The 17,124-nt window shown below is 37.0% G+C and overlaps 1 protein-coding gene across 1 annotated transcript; it reads right to left on the reverse strand.

The window, feature by feature from the left end:
* Positions 1–152: 152 nt before the first annotated feature.
* On the reverse strand, positions 153–15,038 carry LOC132116154 (nucleoporin p58/p45-like). Its single transcript, XM_059524780.1, has 14 exons — positions 14,686–15,038; positions 13,918–14,075; positions 13,772–13,804; positions 12,013–12,284; positions 11,769–11,929; positions 11,624–11,689; positions 11,378–11,552; positions 11,211–11,290; positions 10,987–11,105; positions 10,798–10,880; positions 6,831–7,032; positions 3,360–3,443; positions 1,144–1,239; positions 153–887 (listed from the first exon to the last, which is right to left on the reverse strand). The coding sequence occupies exons 1-14, from the start codon at positions 14,769–14,771 to the stop codon at positions 718–720; spliced, it is 1,785 nt and encodes a 594-aa protein (XP_059380763.1). The 5' UTR covers positions 14,772–15,038; the 3' UTR covers positions 153–717.
* Positions 15,039–17,124: the final 2,086 nt, after the last annotated feature.

A 17,124-nucleotide genomic window follows, 5' to 3' on the forward strand; every position in this document is an offset into this window, starting at 1 on the left:
TTTTAAATAGTATTACACATGTAAGTTACTTAAATTATTTATAATAATACACTATATAATACATTTTTAATTATGAACTGGACCTGTCGTATTGCTAATACATAATTTATTTCAGTAAAAAAACAACAACAAAATAAAATCTACTCAAGACATTATCCTTCTCGCTTCTTTTAATAACAAACACTTCTTTCAAGTCGAAAAATACTTGTTTGCACAAAGTCTGCTTAAGTAAAGTTTTTTTTCCCACTATTTGGTAACAAAAGGAGACAGAAACAAAAATGGGTATACGTTGATCATTCTTATACAGGTTGACATCTATTTGGTACAAGTAACCAGAAAAGCAATAAACATAGGTCATGTAATGGGATGGGGTGACACACTTACAATCACAGAATGTGGTTTAAAAGAAAGCCACTAGGACACAGGTAAACTTAGTTTATGAGTATCTTCAATATCGAGAGCATTTACATTGAAATCCCTTCACGGGTATTCTATGCATCACAAAATATGCTCCATTAGATCTTATGCAATTCGGACAGCAAACACAGCGTAGTCACAAAGGTAAAAGGAAGAACTGAAAAGAATCTCAAAAATCCTTCAATGGGATCCAACAGAGAAAATATACATGTACACATACACATATATAAAAATAAAGATCTGAGACGCATCATCTTTACCTCGTGACATTTCCCTTTACCCCTATATAGACTTGCTGTTTTATCTCTTGCCCCTCTTATTTCCTGCTGGTGGCTTTTTGAGCTGTAGCAGTGGACCTCCTGTCCCAAATCCAGGAGTCTGTGTGTTGGAAACACCAAAGGTCAGTCCAGCTGATGCATTGATGCCGGGGTTACTGAAGTTGAAGCCAGAGGTGTTAGATGTTCCAAACCCTGAGAAACAAATATTTTAAAATGTGAACAGTAAATATTTTACATTTTCTCAACCTTTACTTCTCCCATCAAGCACTTAAGCATGTCCATTAACAAATAAACCATGCAAATTTGATCTGATATGCAGCGCTTGCCCTCATGCAGCATGATGTTGATGCATTCTGGGGAAAGGATGATTATAATAAAGGGGGAGCTGTTAGTAATGGTTAGCTTTGACGAAAGAGGGTGAGATGGAGGAGGGTGCTAACAAACACACCTGCGCTCGGGCTCCCTCCAGATGGCTTGCTAGAGGAAAACCCAAACGACAAACCTCCTGTTGCCACGCCCCCAAACCCAGGGCCGCTTCCAAATACTGCCGAGACACAGATGGGGGGGATTTAGGTGTTGCGACTACATATTTTCCAGAGATAAACTCTCAGTCACAGGACGGGGAGATGGGGGACAGGAATGAATGAGGAGTTATATTTGAGATTAACTAGGAAAAACTGATGAAGGAAAAATAGAGTTAGGGAAATGTGAAAAATACAAGTTCTATATACAGTGGGTAAAATATTTATTTGACCACCTGCTGATTTTGTAAGTTTGCCCACTTATAAAGAAATGTGGGGTCTGTAATTTTTATGTAAGGTTTTATTTTAATGGATGGAGATAGAATACCAACCAAAAAATCCAGAAAAAACACATTATATAAAGGTTAGAGACAAGATTGTAGATCTGGACAAGGTTTGAATGGGCTACAAGACCATCAGCAAGAAGCTTGGTGAGGAGGAGACAACTGTTGGTGCGATTATTCCGAAATGGAAGAAATACAAAACAACCATCAATTGGCATTGGTCTGGATCTCCATGCAAGATCTTGCCTCACGGGGTAAGGATGATCATGAGAAAGGTGAGGGATCAGCCTCGAACTACACGGGAGAAGCTTTTTAATGATCTCAAGGCAGTTGGGACCACAGTCACCAAGCAAACCGTTGGTAACACACTACGTCACAATGGACTGGAATCCTGCAGTGCCCGCAAGGTCCCCCTGCTCAAAGCATATTTACGGCAGACTCATTTAAAGTTTGCCAAAGAACATCAGAATGATTCAGAGAAGGCTTGTGAGAAAGTGCTGTGGTCAGAGGAGACCAAAACGGAGCTCTTTGGCATTAACTTGACTCGCCGTGTTTGGAGGGAGAGAATTGCTGTTTATGACCACAAGAACATCATCCCTACAGTCAAGCATGGAGGTGGAAACATTCTGCCTCGGGGCTGTTTTTCTGCTAAGTGTACAGGACGACTTCATTGCATTTAGGGGTAAATGGACAGGCCATATACTGTAAAATCATGGACGAGAACCTCCTTCCCTCAGCCAGAACACTGGAGATGGGTCATGGATCGGTCTTCCAGCATGACAATGACCCGAAACATACCGCCAAGGCAACAGAGGAGTGACTCAAGAAGAAGCACATTAAGGTCATGGAGGGGCCCAGCCAGTGTCCAGACTTCAATCCTGTAGAAAATCTGTGGAGGGAGCTGAAACTTCAAATTGCCAAACGACAGTCAAGAAACCTTAAGGATTCAGAGAGAATCTGTAAAGTGGAGTGGATCAAAATCCCTTTTCAGATGCAAACCGGGTGACCAATTACAAGAAACGTTTCTGCACCAAGTACTAAGTCATGTTTTGCTTGGGGATCAAATACTTATTTCACTCAATGAAATGCAAATAAATTTCTAACCTTTATATAATTTTTTTTTTCATTGATTTTTTGGTTGGTATTCTGTCTCTATACGTTAAAATAAACCTACCGTAAAAAATTCAGACCCTTTATTTCTTTGTAAGTGGGCAAACTTACAAAATCAGCAGGGGAGCAAATAAATATTTTCCCCACTATGCAACCTAAACAATAATAAAAAATAAAATAAATAAAAAAGAGCATTTTTAAAACGAGTGCCAAATCGTAGATCTACAGGAATTTGCCATCATACCATATCTTTAATTATTATTTTCTGTAGTTTTGCAATACTACTATTTTATAGAGCAAAGAAAGGATGGTCCAAAAAGGACCATACAAGTGGTTCAAATGACTTCCACATTATTTTAAGCATCTTAACAAAAGTTAGGGATGCAATAATTCTGAGATATAAGCTCACGATTGTGAGGAAGATTTTTATTCCATGGTGAAATAAGATTCCATAGTTTACAGCTCACTATGGGGAAGATTATCAGTAATGAATTGTTTTTTTTAAATAATATTTTTTTCTCTCATAAATCTAACTAATATAATATGAATTCAGAAGACTTGGAGAACACGAGATGTACAGACTAATTTCATGGGGCTTACAAGTTATGGTCACTATAAACTGTTGATCTTCATGAATATAGATTTATATCTATATAGAAATTAGATTTTAACTGTCTTTTTAAAAGATTGAGACAAAGCCTTAAGAATGCAAATAGAAAGGGAGAGGAGAAATTTATCACAGCAAGTACCTCCGAGGCTGGATGAGCCCATGCTTGTGCCAATACCCGAGGAAAAGGGAGTGCCAAAACTTGCCCCCAAGGGCGCCTGTGGTCCTGGGACAAAGAGAGATAGCAGAGGAACTTACTCTCACGCACTCTCATATATAGATCCATATTATCAATATGCATACACTAAAAATTTGATTAAAGTCAACTGAGAGAAGCACATGCTTTGCAACCATCCTTTATCCTGATTGAAAGTAAGTGGCACAAGAGCTACATAAAAGCCATATGCATTCTCTAAAATATTGCTCATTATGATGTTGGCGCAAATGCAATAAAATAGAACATCAAAACAATAGGCCATTATGGCTGCAAATATATAATTTTTTCTATTTATTGTACTAATCTGCTTCCAGTTACTTACCATACTTTGATCCATACTTTATTATTCTGATGACTATTCTAAATCACTTAATATGTCAAATGTTAATTATTTCCTAAACGACATCGACAGACCTGCTTTTACTTAATGTATTACTAAATTATGCTCCTGTCTCGTTTCCTTTTAGCTGGTTTAAATTTGATTAGATTATTAATTTAGAGATGTGACAAATCAGCATCTCAAATGCAGTCTTTAAATCCAATTCATTGAGAGAAAAAAATCTAGGATTTTTTTTTCAGTCAAAAAGAAACAAAGACAAGGGCTTTTCTTAAACAAAATTGATTTATTGTCAATTCAAATTACATTAAACATGACAAACAATTGAGGACAAACGATTCCTAGTAGTAGCTATTGCATTAACACTGTTTAAAATGATTAAAGCCAACCTGTGCCAAAAATGCATTTCAAACAATGGTTAAGACTAACGCTCTATCTAATTTAAAAGGCACACCACCTCAAATGCATCAACAAGCATAATCTAAACAAAAAAATATATAATAATAATAAAAAAAACAATCAATTTATAAGTTAGATTATAGAATTCACTATGTTACTATTTGTAAACAACCATGATAGTAAGCCCCATATGTGTTCCAAGGAATGGAAATGTATACCAAGCAGCAGAGATGTCTATAAACAGACATACTGTGTAAGAGCTTTAATAAGGTACCAACACACAAAAGTCACAACTTCCTAAAAGCGTTTTTTAAAAACATGACATGCATTAAGATCATTCGTTTGTATAGTAGATTTGCAAATAAAAGCTAAAGAAAGCCTGTAAGATCTGAGATTGGCAATGGCTCCTAGTGAAAGTTCACTGATGGTCTAATAGCTTTCCCATAAAGCAGAAGATGTGTTGCTTTCGTCTTTTGCGAGAAAAGCTTTCTGAAAAGGGATTACCATCTCTACTATCACTCAAGCCTTTGAGTTATGACAGCTATGGTAGCATGAAATAGCAGCTCTGGGCCACCAAAAGGCCAAGAATCACAAAAACTGTTCTTCTCAATACTGAAATTTGGCACAATCCTTCACCACGGACCCTCAACAGTCCCATAAAGCAGCATGTTCACTCAAACTGAAGGCTTGAACACTGTAGCCCTTAAAGTAAAAAAAAAAAGAAAAGAAAAAAAAATGTATAACTAACATCAGTGTAGGATTTTCATCATTAACAGACTTTACTGCAGGGTTTTGTTTGGTTTTATAAGGAAATGACAGCAATTGTTTCTCACAACTTGTGTATGTATATACACATACAAATACTGTGCACCTAATTAAGCCATGCCGTTGGTTTAGCGCACTACATATTTACAGTTAATTTAATTTGCAAAAGCACCCACAACAGCCTAGACTTTCTTAAGCACAAAGGCACAGTCCAAATCCAAGAAAATATTATAGTACTACTAATAATAAAAACTATTAACTGGGGAAAAAATGACGAACAGTCAAGTTTTCAATCAAAAATGATTTTGGCTTATGGATAACACTGATACAGCCCTTTTTTTGAGTTATTTCCAGTAAAATACCAAATAAAAAATGTCTGTAATTTGATCCTACTCTATAGACCGAGAACCCAGAAAAAGACAAGTGTAAATCAATTTTGTGCCATAGAAGTGGAAAATCTAACACCAACTATCACACCTCCGACCTGCTATTATTGCAAGGAGATATCCATGGGAACCACAAATGCAACCATGGTTACAGACAGAAGGAAGGTGTCACGAAAGCAAAGAAACCTTTAATCGAGAACAAAAAAGCACAGAGAAATTGTATCATATTCACTGAGCTGTCCAATGAAATACAGTAAATGACCTTAACGCACCTCAGAATCAGTAGCTTGCACACTTCCTTCTACATATTCATATGCAAACCCCATGGAAATCTGGTTCATTCAAATCATTACGACCACAAAAAGTATATATTTTGGAATAAAACCATCTTTCCATAACTAAACCAAACATGCATGGTTTTGATGCAAGACAAAATGCTAAAAATATCAAAATACTTGGCAAAGCTATCAAGAGACAACCTAAACAACTGCTGTTCTGATAGATCAGAATATTACAACTGATCTCAGATGAAAATGGACACTCATGCAAAAGTGTTATACTTTTAAAACAAGTGATTATGAAAATTATTTAACATTATTTAATTATTTAATAAAATTATTTAGTATGCAGCTATCAAAATGCATGTTAGCAGTATGGTGCCACCAACTGAGAAAAACATGGAAAGAACCAAATTTGTTTCTATCCTGAGTTACAGCAATCCCTTTCCAGCATAGCATGTTTACCCTTTACTAAATTACTCTGCTTTTTTCTGTCTATTCCCATCAAAAACAAACATTTTGCTCAGAAAGCTTCAGCCACAGCAGTCGTACTAAAAGTGTTTGTTGGCACTTCAAAATATCAACTTTCACATCTACTATGAAAGAATTTGGGTTTGGCTGATTATGGGAACATTAAATAGAAATAAGTGTGAACACATTTCAGTCTGTGTGTAGTAGCGAGTCTACTGTGTTTGGCTACTTTGTGTAGTGACGGCTACATTAGTGCTGTTGGTCAAATCCTACGACCTTCTGTGCCACTCAAAATAGAAAACGTGTCCCACTGAATCACAAACAGACCACCTCAAAATAACAAACCCCTTTCTAAACCTTCATTGGGTTTGGAATGTTCCCATTGAACTCATTAAACATTAAAACAGCATTTAATGCTCTTGCTTTATAGCTTGTGTTTTTTCTTGAGCGAGTTAAAGAGAGAAAAAGAAAACAGAAGTTGGGCAAGTCAGCATCTAAAATCTCACAGCACACTAATTGGCACACACTGAATCACATGATGTATGTTAAAAGAACCCTGTTGCTCCATATCTCCAAAAGAGACAAGATTTTAAAAAACAAATAACAAAAACAGACATGGCACTGGGTTTATTCTCGAATTTGTCTACTCTATCTGCCTTTCTCTGTCATTCCCCCCTCCCTCTTTCTTTCAATTCTTCCCTCCCCTCACCATTCTATCAGTCTAGAGGTCAAGAGGGCTAGAACTTGAAGGCGGTCAGACCTGGAGCCGGCTGCTGCTGCTGAGTGAGAGTGGCAGCCATTGCAACAGCTGCTGCATTGGGAACGCTGCCGAAGGGGGCGGGGCCTGTGGTGACATGCGGAGAACTCTGCCATTTCTTGCCAGTAACACGTTTTGACTCGAATATGTCAGTGGAGTCGTCAAGGAAGGCTCGTCTGTAGCCCAGATACTGATGTTTGAGAGTCTATGGAAAACGATAGAAAAGAAACTTTTCAAATACAATGATTCTGCTTTGATTTAATCATGAAATCTTAATGAGAATATTGAGAAATTGTTGGGCTTGCTTTATTAGTAGTGCATGTTATTACAAAGAATACGTATCCCCTACCGATAAATAAGAATTAGAATAAGAGTTAGAATAAATCTAAAGAGACAGTAAAGAAATATAGACTGTAACAAAAGATAAGTTTAACAAAAACCATTGTAATTTTTCTACTCACAAATTAAGCCTTAAAAAAAAAGAAGGAAAAAAAAGACCATTATCAAAATAACTAATGTTTCTTGAGCACCAAATCAGCATATTAGAATGATTTTATTTTATTTTACTTTACACACACACACACACACACACTTAGGCTACGTTCACACTGCAGGCTGAAACGACCCAATTCCGATTTTTTTGCCCCTATGCGACCTGTATCTGATCTTTTCATGACAGTCTGAACGACACAGATCTGATCTTTTCAAATGCGACCCAGGCCACTTGGGTATGTGGTCCTAAATCCGATACGTATCCGATCTTTTGAAATGCGACCTCCGTCTGAACGGCCAGGTCACATGTATCCGACCCGTACGTCATTGATACGCTACAAACGTCATAATTCTGCGTTGAAGTAGGCGGGAATGAGAAGATAAACAACAACCATGGCGGAAAATGCTGCTTAAATAACTTTAATATTGCTAAACGAGCTCCGCTGTTGACTACACTGTTGTTGACATCCATGTTTAGCTACTTCCGCAAACAACGAGTGACGTCGTTGGCCGTTGAGTACTCTTCTGCGCATGCGGATCACTTCTGGGTCATTTCACGTTCACACAGGAGATCACAAAAGGTCGCATTTAATTGGAAATGTGAACGGCCTTGCAAAAAAAATCTAATTTTTTCCAAAAATCGGAATTGAGCATTAAGCCCTGCAGTGTGAACGTAGCCATACATATATATTGGGCTGCAGCTATAGATTATTTTAGTAATAGAGTATTATTCCGATTATTTTGACGATTAATTGAGTAATCGGATAAGTCATTTTTCTTTATGAAAGCGTAATACTAGATATACAAGAGAAAATAAGATAGGTCTCTTAAAATAAACAACTATTATTTCTTTTTTTAGATAAAAATGTATTACTGAAATTGCATACATTAATAACTGTGAAAACGAAATCCATTTAATACATTTAATTGCCAAATTACATTTAAAATGCAAACACAAATATATAAATAAAATAAATAAAAAACTTAAATCTATTTCACAATACTTTAAAAGGGTAGACATTACAACCTAAAATTATGGCATAAATCAAGAAAAAAAAATTAAAGTAGAAAAGGTAAACAGTAAGAAAAGGCATAAATCAAAATAATAGTAATAAAAATAATAATATTACCTAAACATAACATTTATGCCGTGCAACTTAACATTCAGGTTTCAGCCTAACTAAAGCTCAAGCATGACATAACCCTTTACTGTCTTCTTGGAAGGCTTTGTGGCTTTTGTAAGAGGCAAAAAATCAGTGGACAGGAAGGTAACTTAGAACAAGAGTCCATACACAATGTGTTTCTAAACACATTTTTCTGCAACATGAAAATAGAGTTATTTGCAGAATAAACCCTCTTAAATGTCTCTCTATGTACTGGTGTGTGTGTGTGTGTGTGTGTGTGTGTGTGTGTGTGTGTGTGTGTGTGTGTGTGTGTTAATGTAAAATTGTTTTTTGATATCCTTCATATCCTGTGTACTGGTCAGTTCACAGCAGTGATAAAAATAAATCTGTTCTAATAAGTTGAAATAGATTTTTACATTTTATGGGCATTTTTACCTGTACAAAGCCTTTTTTTTTTTTTGTGTGCATCATCTTTTGAGTCAAATTACATTACATTTACACTTACATTTAATCAATCAATTAGAATAAGAAGATCATGTTGCTCAGAGATGCAAAACAGTGCTGTGGATATGTTTAGAATTATTTTTAGAGCATAATAGAGCAAAAACAGATAATATGTTGTCTTAAACGTGAGTACCTTAATATTAACTTCTTGTTTACTGAACTGTTGCATGAAATCATGATCACATTTGTAATCATGCTTATGTTTAGAGGTGTAAATTGGCACTCTTCATGTGATATTGACTAATTTTCTTTCTGTGGTATTTTTATGCATAGCTGTATGGGGAATGTGTCTGTATGTGTGTCACAGAGAGAGAATGAGACGATCAACTGGTTGATCAAGTGGTCGACCGATATTGGTTTTATGGCAGCCGATGCCAATATCTTGGAAAGCAGGGGGCCGATAGTCAATATAAAGCCAATATAATTATTATATATATTTTTTTATATTTAAGAAATTTGAAATCATTTGACATTTGATTAAAACATAAATGTGTAAAATAAACATACTTTAGATTACAAAGTATTATTTTTTTTAACAAATAAATAAATATTTAATAACAAAATAATTCAAACGGAAGTAAACACTGTACCCAACAGGGCACTCTGCATTATGGGAAGTTTGTGTGCATTGGGAATCATATTTTTTTTTTAAGAGTAACACTCATTTTAGATACAGAATACAGAGAAAATGACATGAATATGACAGTGGGCAAATACATAAAGCACAGCATAATTTGAAATCATGAGTTTAAAGTTTAAAGCATTTAATTCACATGGACCGACCAAGACACAGAGAACACGCGATCATGCTAATAATATAAAATCATTTGTTATAATACTTTTTGTATACATTAATTCCTTTGTTTAAAAAAAAAAAAAGTGACATGACATTCGGCCAAGTATGGTGACCCATATTCAGAATTTGTGCTCTGCATTTAACCCATCCAAAGTGCACACACACAGAGCAGTGAACACACACACACACTGTGAACACACACCAGCCATTTATGCTGCGGTGCCCGGGGAGCAGTTGGGGGTTCGATGCCTTTGCTCAAGGGCACCTATGTCGTGGTATTGCCGGCCCGAGATTCGAACCCACAACCCTAGGGTTAGGAGTCAAACTCTCTAACCACTAGGCCACGACTAGTGTGAGTACTGTGGGCGCTCATCAAAATAAAAGTCCCACCTCGAAGCAGAGAAAATTATCAGCTGATGCCGATATTTGAAAAATATCAAATATTGGCCGATATATCGGCCTTGGCAATATATTGGTCGACCACTACAATCAACACGAATGGCACTTAGTCTTTTACAAAACATAGCTAACTTAGGGACAACTAGCCACCATGTTTATTTACGGTCTTAAATATCCCTGCGTCCCAATGTGCAAACTATCCACACTATCTGTCCTAAATAATATTGAAAATGACTAATATACATAGAATTTAGGATGGATAGTGTGCACATTGGGACGCAGGCTATGTCCAGCATTTATCAGGTTGTGCATCAGTAATAATGGTCCATGGGGAAACAGTGTTCTGTGTGTAGTAAATGGACAGAAAATGGACTAAACGTAGCCTCAAGACAAATAATTAGCCTCAATGAGTTACTTGAATTATTTGAGGAATCATTTCAGCCCTAACACACACACATACATATATACACACATATACACACACATAACATACACATGTGCATAGTAAAATATAAAAACTAAATAAAATATAAAAATAATTAAATATTGATGTATTAATGCATTTAATGTTTATATATATATATATATATATATATATATATATGTAAAATAAAAATATTAAATATGGTCCACTTAAGACATTTTCAGAACTTACCTTAACATTCTCATGAACTCCCTGCAACTGTGCAGCAAGTGCAACAAACGTCTGGTAGAGTTTCTGCATGGCCAGGGACAAATCTACATGATAAGATGACATCACACAGTCAAGTGGATACCCAAGCTATTTTTCTATCATATGAATCACGTCTGTGCTTTTGACAGAGAGCATTAATTAGATTAAAACCTTGAGGGGTGATGTGGGAGCCGCTGCTCTGAGTGGTAAGATGATTCTCCAGTTCTTCAATCTGCTGACGGTACTGCTGTAACTGCACCTCAAATTGCTCCACCAGAGTCCGGAAATAACTGGAGAGAGACATGGACACCACATTGGCAGACAACAATTAAAAGTTAGCAAATTTGACTGCTTATAGTAGGACTTTACAAGTAGAACTGCAAAGATTCACTCACTCGGAAGGCGCTGTGTTCTCATGTTGTAGTCCAGGAGGCGTTTTCTGGGTGCGAAGTGCGATATCAGCATTCTTCAATTCCTGCATGAAGAAAAAAAAATGGATTACAAGATTGAACAATGCTCAGTTGAACTGTTTGCAATTTGTCTGAAGGACATTTTGTCCAACCTGAGAGGTTTCCAACTTCAGTTTGTCTATGGAGAGTGAATTTCTCTGCAACCCACTGGCACAGATGGACAGGAGCTGTCTGAGCGTCTGGATGTCCTCTTGCACTTTGAGAATGGCTTTGGAAGACATCCTGCTGATCTCTTCCTGGACTTGCTTCTGTTCCTTGACAAACTTCCTGTGGAAAAACACATATTAAGTACTAAATCAACTATATGCAACTAGAACAAAGAAAAATGGAGCACTTACTGAAAGTTATCCACATCTTGACAGATCGGACCTGGCAGGTTTTCATCTTTGAGGGCTTTACTATCCCTGTAGAGATAAAGAGCCAGGTAAGAGCCACTATAATAAATTACATTGAGGCATATGGTGATTGTAGGATGTTTCTTACTCCGGTCTGGTGCTTGATAATTTCTCATTATTTTTTTCAGAGGAAGTACTGAAGTCTACTCCACCCAGGCCGAGACTGGGCGCAGGAGCAGAGGTGGTCGCAACAGAGGTAGAGACTAAGCCACCCAGACTCAGGGGTCCACCTAAAGAGGACTGTCCTAAACATGAAACACATATTAAATGAGTATGAGAGCAAAACACCCGTTTAAACTGAATGTAACTTGATTACAGTGGAAAAAAGGCTGACCTGTCAAGGAGGGGTTGGAAAAGAGACTGGAACCAAAGGAAAACCCAGAGGCAGGAGCGGAGGAAGTGGTGGTAGTTCCTCCTAAGTTGAGGGAGAAGCCTGTGGAGCTGGTCTGAGGGGCTGTGGAGGTCAGGATGGATCCCAGAGTCAGGCCTGTGCCTGTAGCTGCAGAGGTGGTGGCTGTGAGTGAAAAAGGTGTAGCGGAGGCTGCTGGCTTTCCAAAGCCCAGGCTGAATCCAGTAGAGGCAGCGGTCGAGGTGGTAAGACTCCCTACAAACACACAAAATCAACAAAATTGGAAGACAGCGTGTCTGACAAACTTAACCAGTGGTTAACTATCCTGTTAAATCGACATTGCATTTTAATAACGAATATGCATTTTCTTGCGATGAAAAACAATGTGTATATAAGTACTAGTAAATTTCATAAATGACAAGTAACACATTAAATAAAATGAAAATTTGAAGTAGAAAAACACAGTGAATTTGTCTTTTTATTTTCACAGTGTAGTTATGTCAAGCTATAAAATTTTATCAGGTAGAAATAACGAGTAAAAAAAAAAAGTTTAGATGTTAATTATGCTTTATGAAAATATTTTTTTTGGCAACAGGGGGCAATGGAGTCAAGACGTTTCAGGTCCATTGGACTAAAAGAAAAGTGATAAAACTGAATATATTTCTTCTAGCTTGTTTCTTTAAAGGGACTGTAAGTAGGAATTACTCCTATCTAGTGGTGAAATTGTATTTTACATTCAAACTAATTTTGCTCTCCAGCGCCTCGCTTTTTCAAATGCGCGTTGCATCTACGGTAGGCGATATGTACCAAAAAGCTTTGACAGGATGTCTTCTAATAGCACTTCGTTTTGGCGACGATGTTTTCCTATCCTGTGGCGCGGCATATGTATGGTCCATAATAAGAATGCAATCCAGACTTTTAAACTTTCAAGCGCCTCTCACTGCTCTGCATCTGCGTTTCTGGCTCTGACCGAAAACGCGTTGTGGAAACGCGTTGGCTTAGTACTTTTTGTCCCTCTCTGCTATTATAGTTTTGCAAGATGGCGGAACTACATGGAAGCCTCCGTCGACCTACCCGTCCCATGTATTAGGGATGGGACGATAACCGGTTTTATCGATAACCGTGATAGAATGTGCTGAAGGTTAGTAATATCGTTTAAAAATGAATTCTCATTAAAACAGTGTTTGATTATCGCGGTTTTAATAACTCGCTATTAAATCATGTCCAGCCAGCAACAGTCTGACGCAAACGCAGCGCACAATGTTTTTTTGTTTTTTTTCGAGAAGGAATGGCGAAAGTCAGTGACTTTTCTATGCTTTTCTATGCTTCTACACTTTTCATTGTAAGGAAGGAAATGCCACAGAATTTAATCTTTCTTTAAATTAAGTGCATAGAGTTGCTTGTTTTATTAGTTGTTTGTTGATTATTAAATATAAAACTTGCTGAAATTTTTTCAGTGTGAGCATCAACTATTTTTGAACACTTTCATCTCGTTTCAACAAAACCGTGATAATATTGATAATCGTGATAATTTTAGTCACTATAATCGTGATATTAAATTTTCATACCATCCCATCCCTACCATGTATATAAAGATAATAAATTCTTCATTTACGAGGATTAGTTTAAACATTGGCATAGGTATTTGTACACCATTGAGGACATATTTATGAATAAAAATATTGATTTTAGATAATAAAATACCTAAAAAGTTACTTATTGTCCCTTTAAGAATTACTTACCTAAAGTAAGGCCAGTAGTGGATGGAGCAGCCCCTAAGTGTAAAATAGACAGTCAATTAACAACATGAATTAACTGTGACAATGTTATTTATTATCAAGGCACCAAATTATAATACAAATTATTAAATTAGTGTTTGTCAAAGAACCTGAGGCAGGTGTGTTAAAGGTGAATCCAGTTGCTGGTTTCTGTGCAAATAAACTGGACCCAATTCCCAGTGTGGAGGTGGTACTGGTGGCGGCCGGTGTGGATGTTGGCGTGCCAAACCCTCCAAAAGCAAATCCACCCGTACCTGCAGCAGGTGTGCTGGGAAAATATATTAGACATTAAAAGTCACATTTGTATTACTAACTTTATCCCTAATGATGTTAAACATATCTGCATTTTAAACCAATAGTTCAATTCGATTAAATTCAAGTTTATTAGTATAGGGCTTTCCACTATACAAATCGATGCAAAGCAGCTGTACAATGTTTCTACAATACATTTAGAAGTAGCTTATCAGTGGTGACTATGTCAGGACATGTACATACTAAGGCAGAAATATACAGAAAAAATATATTAAAGACTTAATCGTGAACAGACTATGAACACTATTAACAGCAATTGTTAGTTCCCTTACACAAAATCATTTTTTTCAGTTACATAAATATTTATTTAAAGAAAAATAACATGCATTTAGAGTAGCAAATCATTTAGTAATCAAATAGGCTTAACTTTTTATTTTTTTGGAAGAACATTGAAAATAAATGTGAAACTAAAACGTGAGCTTAAACAGCAAATGGTTATCGACTATCCAATTAAAGTGAACATTGTAAGCTGTCATTTTAGATGTGTTTGTGTTTACACTTTAGTTCTGCACAAATCGTTCAATAATTAGCTCACAGTTGAAAGCTGACATGATGTGTCCTCATACCTTGTAGCAGCTCCGAATGAGAACCCCCCGCCGGTTACGGTTCCGGTGGACCCGAGGGTACTCGTGCCGAAGTTAAAGCTGGACATACTGGACCTAAATTTCCAAAACTTTGACAATCAGAACCGAGCAGGACCGACCTCGTGGAGGCCCTAAAGACACTTCTTACGACATAAGCTGGATAATAAAAGCAACCACCATGAAATTCTGATGCGTATGAAGAAAATATGGATAAACGAGTCAACCACAGGCAAGTTTTTTTATTTTTAATACGATAGTGGGTTTCTATGTGTTGAAAACGTTGCTGCGTGTGGCTCCTCTTCTTCGGTCTCCTTGTTCTTGCGGTAAAATTCAAACATTATCTGTTTCTTCCTATTGCCACCTACTGGCTTGGAGAATCCCTGCAGGCGCCTCTTTGTCTACTGTGATGAGTGTCTTGTTTCTGTTGGATTTTCTATTAATAATATAATAACAGACATGTTTCCACTTTTTATGTAATATCAGCAACTATCAAAATACTCTTTTGCTTTATGATATTTTAGTGGTTTGCATTTGTGAACAAATCTGTTTTTGAACTAACCTTTTAAAGACAGTTCACCAAAAATAAAAAAATAAAAATTCTGTAATCATTTACCTCGTTGTCCCAAACCTCCTAAATACAAAATAAGATTTTGATAAGAATATGGGTAACCAAACTAGTTATTGGTCCCCATTGACTTTTCATACTATGGAAGTCAGTGGGCACCAGCAACCCACATTCTTCAAAATATCTTGTTTTATATTCAACACAAGAAAGAAGATCATACAGGTTTTGAACAACTTGAGGGTGAGAATATTTTCTGCAAATTTGAATTTTTGGGTGAACTATTCCGTTATATAAACCTTGTGAACGAATTATGATTACCATGCAAAACACAAATAAATAAATAATAAATAAATGAATGTGCAATACTATAGTAAGCAGAAAAAAAAATACAATATAATAATTTGTGATATACATTTTTACTCAGTATCAGAGCATAAATATTACAGAGTATGACAGTATAAATTGTGTCTTTATACATTTATAACGGTATTATACATTTTAAGATGGCGTTCCAGCACAAGGATGATTATATTTGGGAGTCTGAGGCATATAAAAGATTAAAAACCCATGTTCTAATGAAATGCTAAGAAGAGATAAAAGCAAACTCATAATATAAATAATACAGTCGTGGCCAAAAGTTTTGAGAATTACATAAATATTAGTTTTCCAAAAGTTTGCTGCGAAACTGCTTTTAGATCTTTGTTTCAGTTGTTTCTGTGATGTACTGAAATATAATTACAAGCACTTCATACGTTTCAAAGGCTTTTATCGACAATTACATGACATTTATGCAAAGAGTCAGTATTTGCAGTGTTGGCCCTTCTTTTTCAGGACCTCTGCAGTTCGACTGGGCATGCTCTCAATCAACTTCTGGGCCAAATCCTGACTGATAGCAACCCATTCTTTCATAATCACTTCTTGGAGTTTGTCAGAATTAGTGGGTTTTTGTTTGTCCACCCGCCTCTTGAGGATTGACCACAAGTTCTCAATGGGATTAAGATCTGGGGAGTTTCCAGGCCATGGACCCAAAATTTCAACATTCTGGTCCCCGAGCCACTTAGTTATCACTTTTGCCTTATGGCACGGTGCTCCATCACGCTGGAAAATGCATGGTTCTTCACCAAACTGTTGTTGGATTGTTGGAAGAAGTTGCTGTTGGAGGGTGTTTTGGTACCAATCTTTATTCATGGCTGTGTTTTTGGGCAGAATTGTGAGCGAGCCCACTCCCTTGGATGAGAAGCAACCCCACACATGAATGGTGTGAGGATGCTTTACTGTTGGCATGACACAGGACTGATGGTAGCGCTCACCTTTTCTTCTCCGGACAAGCCATTTTCCAGATGCCCCAAACAATCGGAAAGGGGCTTCATCTGAGAATATGACTTTGCCCCGGTCCTCAGCAGTCCATTCACTATGCTTTCTGCAGAAGACCAATCGGTCCCTGATGTTTTTTTTTTTGGAGAGAAGTGGCTTCTTTGCTGCCCTTCTTGACACAAGGCCATCTTCCAAAAGTCTTGGCCTCACTGTGCGTGCAGATGCGCTCACACCTGCCTGCTGCCATTCCTGAGCAAGCTCTGCACTGGTGGCACTCCGATCCCGCAGCTGAATCCTCTTTAGGAGACGATCCTGGCGCTTGCTGGACTTTCTTGGACGCCCTGAAGCCTTCTTTACAAGAATTGAACCTCTTTCCTTGAAGTTCTTGATGATCCTATAAATTGTTGATTTAGGTGCAATCTTAGTAGCCACAATATCCTTGCCTGTGAAGACATTTTTATGCAACGCAATGATGGCTGCACGTGTTTCTTTGCAGGTCACCATGGTTAACAATGGAAGAACAATGATTTCAAGCATCACCC

This window comes from Carassius carassius, chromosome 35 (genome assembly GCF_963082965.1).
Source record: "Carassius carassius chromosome 35, fCarCar2.1, whole genome shotgun sequence".
Classification (NCBI taxonomy): Eukaryota; Metazoa; Chordata; class Actinopteri; order Cypriniformes; family Cyprinidae; genus Carassius; species Carassius carassius.